This window comes from Frankliniella occidentalis, unplaced genomic scaffold, assembly GCF_000697945.3.
Source record: "Frankliniella occidentalis isolate FOCC.00 unplaced genomic scaffold, Focc_3.1 Scaffold226, whole genome shotgun sequence".
Lineage (NCBI taxonomy): Eukaryota > Metazoa > Arthropoda > Insecta > Thysanoptera > Thripidae > Frankliniella > Frankliniella occidentalis.
In genome coordinates this window covers 452,857-458,086 of record NW_026267352.1, presented here as the reverse complement: position 1 = coordinate 458,086, position 5,230 = coordinate 452,857, and the positions used below count along the sequence as shown (strand labels likewise).

At 50.7% G+C, this 5,230-nt stretch overlaps 1 protein-coding gene across 5 annotated transcripts in view; it reads left to right on the top strand.

Annotated features, from left to right (window-relative positions):
• The first annotated feature begins 3,748 nt into the window (after positions 1-3,748).
• LOC113201963 (arginine/serine-rich coiled-coil protein 2) overlaps positions 3,749-5,230 on the top strand; it is a 7,291-nt gene continuing 5,809 nt past the window's right edge. For 3 of the 5 annotated variants that reach the window (XM_052272832.1, XM_052272831.1, XM_052272829.1), the window contains exons 1-2: positions 3,749-3,903; positions 4,359-4,442. In XM_052272832.1, coding sequence (XP_052128792.1) covers positions 3,844-3,903; positions 4,359-4,442 — 144 coding nt within the window. In that variant the 5' untranslated portion in view covers positions 3,749-3,843. Of the gene's footprint in view, positions 3,904-4,061; positions 4,075-4,358; positions 4,443-5,230 lie in introns of all 5 variants that reach the window. The other 2 variants (XM_052272830.1, XM_052272833.1) reach the window with 2 other exon arrangements.

The window sequence follows — 5,230 nt, the reverse complement described above, 5'->3', positions numbered from 1 at the left end:
GTCCCCCAGCCGCTCCCTTCGCCGCCTTCGAACCAAATCGGACGCGACCGTTTTACGCAGCGAGGGCGCGTGAACGAAACGGTCCCCTCCCGGGGGCCGCGGCTGGGACCACGGCTGGGCGGGCTGGGCCCGGCTGGGGCGGGACCTTGGGCACTTCCTGCGAGCCTCAACCAGGACGAGAGCGTCGATGTCGTCCAGATGGTGTTGTGGTGGCGTGTGCCTTCACTTCACATGTGTGATAGAAAGAGAGAGGCCCGGCTGCAGATAGGGAGATGATGCACTGTTGCACCGGTGTGTTGCTTGTAGGCATAGGGTAAGGTGCCCAGTGATAAACACTGTACCAGTGATGGGCACTTTTCTCGATTTGCAGCCAAACTCGTCACTTTACGATCTTGGCACGGAACTAATGTTCTAGTAAGACTCCTACCGTGGCATAATAATCGAAACTAACTAACTCCGTTGTTTACATTCCAAGAAAAGGGGGTGTCCATCACTGTGCAGATCCATCTCTTAATTAAGGTGTCGATCATTGGGCATCTTTACCCTGTATGAGATGGCAGGGGGTGGGGGTAGGTTAGCGGGCCATCGTGTTGGAGGTGCACCCCCATATAGTCCAGCCAGCCAAAGGTAACGCCAAGGTTTGCTGTAGCCACCCATAAGAGCCCATGCTACCCCAGGCGTCAACTTTGACTGGCCGGATTATACTTCATTGAGAGAACAAACTCCACTCCCCCTCCGGTTCCGCGGCGCAGCAAATGCAACTGAACAGTTCATTTGTTATTCTTCGGAATATACCTCACTGCCTCACTGCGTTCCTCTCTTCCTCCGCGGTCGGTAACCCATCGCGCGCCCGTGTGCCCGTGGGGGTGTGACAGTACCGGGCGCGCTCCGCATGGCTGCGGCACGGCTCCAAGCGGCTCGGCCCTAATGTGCCACCAGGGCCGAGAAGGCCGAGAAGCTGACCTGCTGGCCGCCAGTCTGCCTCCAATTTCCAGCCCCGCCGCGCCGTATCGCGCGCAAGAAAAGGCTCGCAAGGCTACCGGATGTTGCCTCGTCGCCTCGGAGCGCCATCCTCGGAGCCCGCGGGGGCTGCTGGCCCTGCTGGGCTGGCCCGGCGACGCGGTCAAGTAGATCACCACACCACCGCGGGGACGCCGCCGAGCCACGCCACACCCCGCCCCGCCCCACCCCGCCACGCAGAGCCATTCAAAGCGAGTGACAGGGCGCCACTTTCCTTCGCAGGACCGTTTGGCCGTGAACCACGACTGATTCTCCTGAATGATTCGACAAATTATCCCCCCCCTCCCCCCCAATCAGAGAGTCGGGCGCATTCTTTACTTTCTGGGTGACCGGGGTAACTTAACACAGCGGGTTGAAAATGTTCACGAATATCACCAAAGATTCAAACATGAGCCAATGCGGCAAAAGACGTCCATACTAATGTACAGGGTGCACCTAGGTCGCTGTCGCAGTAACCCGTTAGAACAAATGCGTGTACACTAGCCCGTATCCCGTATACAGACGTGCGGACGGGTTGCCTATTCGCACGTGGCCAGAAGGTGGGACACAAGAGACGACAAGCCAACCAGTGCGCACAAATATAAGCATTTTCTCCATAACCAGGCTTAACGATGACCCTGTAGGATCGACTCAGAAATTATGTCTCGGTAGCCACCCCTCATTATTCAAACTCAAAGAGTCCTTGACGCCAGCTATGGGCACGCGCCGCCGCCCGGGTTCGCACTTTTCACGTCTTTTCACCTCAGCAGTGCGGCAAATCGATTCGTGAGGAAGGGATACTGACGCCAGGGCTTGACCCCAGCGAGGCACACAGGATGTGGCCGCCCCCCCGGAGCGCCTTGTCGCGGGCCCTGCCCAGCCCAGGGCCGCGGTGCCGCGCGGTGCCGCCGTGGAGCAACCGGAGCCCGCCGCGGCCAGAGTGCGGCGAGTGGGCTGGGAACTGAAACGGAATACAATCGTAACACCGAGGCGTCAAGAGGGTCCGATCACGTGTTCGGACCGCAGCGGCTCTCCGGCCCGAGCCTGTGAGCGCCACGCCGCATGTCGCCGGTGGCCGACCGCTGGCCGAGCACGCGGACATATGCTCCGCTTCCCTGCACCTGCTGCCGCTGCATGCCATGCCGCTCTCCGTACTTTCGCGGGCCTCCTCCCCGCGGCTAGTCGCCGGGCCGCCGTGTTTGGGAAGAGAGGCGGCTGTCCGAGGGGGAAGGTCGGTCGAGAGGGATGGAGGTCCACTTCCGCTGCCGCGGGGGTGCTGCGCGAGGCCCGCCTCCGCCCACGCCACCCAGTCCCCGCGGCACGCATCACGCACGTTGCCGGCTGCCGCTTCGTCGCGAAACGTCGCGGGTCCCATTATTTTTGCTCCGAATTTCATGTAATGACGACGCCTTTGTTCGCGCTTGCTTACCGCTTTCCTATTGTGGAGTTGCGCAAGAGTCGCCCCCCCCCCCCATTCCTCCTCCCGGGCCCACGACACGACATGGCACGCCGCGGGACGGTGGTGAGGTGGAGGAGAAGGGATTCAAGAAGATTTTCAGCCCTTTCCGTACTCTCTTTCCCGGCAATGTGGGGTACAGTCATTGTTCCTAAATTCGGACTTGCGCCCTAAATTCGGACATTTTGCCGTATTTCACTATTGTCGCCTCCAAAATCCATTATGCGTTGACAAAATTTAACTTCTATGGGTTTGATGGGAAGGTAAGACCACCAAGTTTCCATTTCCGCCAAAAAAATAAATGTGTGAGTAATATTGCTTCCTCCAGAAATTCCTGAAATTTGTATTTTTAGCCCCCCAAAACAGGCGTTTTTAAATGTGTCTTGCAAGAATTTGGGGCTCCGAACAGTGTAAGCCCGGGTTATTCTGACCACAACATATGTGAAACTTGGTACTTTTATCTACAATATGACACCAAGTTTTTGATTTTTCGTCGCACGGTTTAGTTTTGGGAAGCGTTTTTGCAACGCGCCCTAAATTCGGACATGGGCTTTTACATGCAAAAGGGACAACTGTCCGAATTTAGGGCACATTAAAAGCGATCTTTAAGCAGTTCTGGCGACTAGACTATACCAGATACGAAAATTTGGACGGTAGGGTAAGGTCAAATTTTTTCATGAAGTTTCTATACCCCCCTAAAAATTTTCACTTTTCATAATTTTTCAAAGCTGTCCGAATTTAGGACGCATTGGTTCCTAAATACGGACACGATTCAAACAGCCCTCACCCCTATACCTTTAGCGTGAAAAAATATTTTCGGAGAGTGGTAGGTGCGTCTCGACGTGAGGATTCTAGAATCCCCAGCGATTTTTCATATTTCAAAAATTCTAGATATCACAGGAGGGCGATCGGAGAGCTCCCTGAGAACGCTCCACTTCCGTCCTCCCACTACCCCCCTCACCCTGTTTCAGCCGATTTAGAAGGCGTTTCCGGTTGTTTTCAGGGAGCTCTCCGATCACCCTCCAGGCGTTTTTCCTCAAAAACCGTCCGAATTTAGGGACAATGACTGTACAATTTCACGGATTTCCGGCAGGCCGACGTCCGTCGAACGCGGGCCCTGAGAAAGATCGGACCAACGGGGAGAAGAGGTCCCCTGTCGATTGGATCGTTTCGGGGCAGCCTTGCCTTACGCATGATATCGTAAGAAGACGCCAGCGCACTATTGCCGTATGTAATGAGTCGCAGCGAGTTCGACGGGGCTTCCCTTGGAACACGCGCGCGCTCTAGCGGCTTTTCTTTCAACTGCCTACAGCAGGTTTTCTCCGCAGCAGCAGAAGCCCTTCGGCGCCATATTGAAGTGCAGTAGCAGTTGTTGTGTCTTTTCGGAAATGGATTCCTTGGCAAACTACGGCAGTGACGATGAAATCGACGCCCCAACTTCCTCCAATGTAAAGTGAAAAAATTGTTTCATTTTATGGCATAGTCTTTTCCCGTGGTTCCGCGGAGTTTTAAGAGTTATTGTTGAAAGAGAAAAGGTGGTGTTTCACCTAGGCTACAGTTGCCGTAAATATTTATCTATTCCCGTTGGTCTCCCATTATTTAAAAGACAATACTACCAGGTATTCTATAAAATTAATTAATTTGGTCTATTACATAACGCATTTTCTGTTCGTTATTATTTGGCTGACTTCTTTACTTTCAGTAAGTTAGGTTATGTTGTTACTTAAGCTGTTTACTCAAGATGGATGTGCGTAGTTGCATAGTTTTAAATCACCTCAAAAAACTTCAGTTTCTAACATTTTTATTTTGCTTTGAACGTTTATTTATTCTTTGTTTAGTTTTGATGACTATGATCGTTTTATAATTGATGCTACTGGTTCTAAGATTGCTATTTTTGTCACAGGGAGTGGCTGATATGGACACCACAAGCACTAATACTGGCATGGAAGGCGACAACTATGATGATGTTCAGATGGAGATGAGTGAGGTATGAGCCCAATTTCAGGAAGTAATTTTACTTCAGATTAGTCATATTGATTCTTATGAGATTGTTTTAGAATGCTTACCTAAATTTCAACGCAATGTTGTACTGTGGTAACTAGATTTAAAGTAATATCAAGAAGCTGTCTTGCTCTCCATAATAGTTGCTAGAACATGATATTTTCAAAGCTTTTAAGTGCCTGATTTGCTTGCACTTTATATCTGTGTCAGTTCAATGTGTATACTGCCGTTTCAATTTGTCACAGTTTGAATAGCATGTGTTTCAAATTTTACTGTAGAGATGTTTTACACTGGACTGCATGCCAGTAGTTTCACAGTAGGGTCAGGTCGGGTAATAAATGCACAAAAACAAATCTTTCTCGTTTAGAGCTATACTATGGTGCATGTGAAGTTGTCGCGTGTTCAGAAAGGTGAAGAAATAGTCAAAGCACAATTTGGAAGTGTAATATCGCCAAAAAAGTCTATACTTTAGCGACAATAAGGGAAAAACACTTTGCATTTTTTACCCTCCACGTGGCTAATAAATGCACAGCGGCGGGTAAAAGTTGCACAGTCCTTTTTAGTGCACTTTTAACCCTCCAAAGAGTAAAATATGTACACGAGGCGATGACTGCTATGATTTTGGGCTTCTGTGATTTACTCCGACTTCCTCCAATTTTCTCCGATTTTTGTAGAAATCGGTAAGAATTGGTCGAAATCGGTAAAAATCCGTAAAATTCAGTAAAAATCGGCAAAAATCGGTAAAAATCCTTAAAAATCGGTAAGAATCCGTAA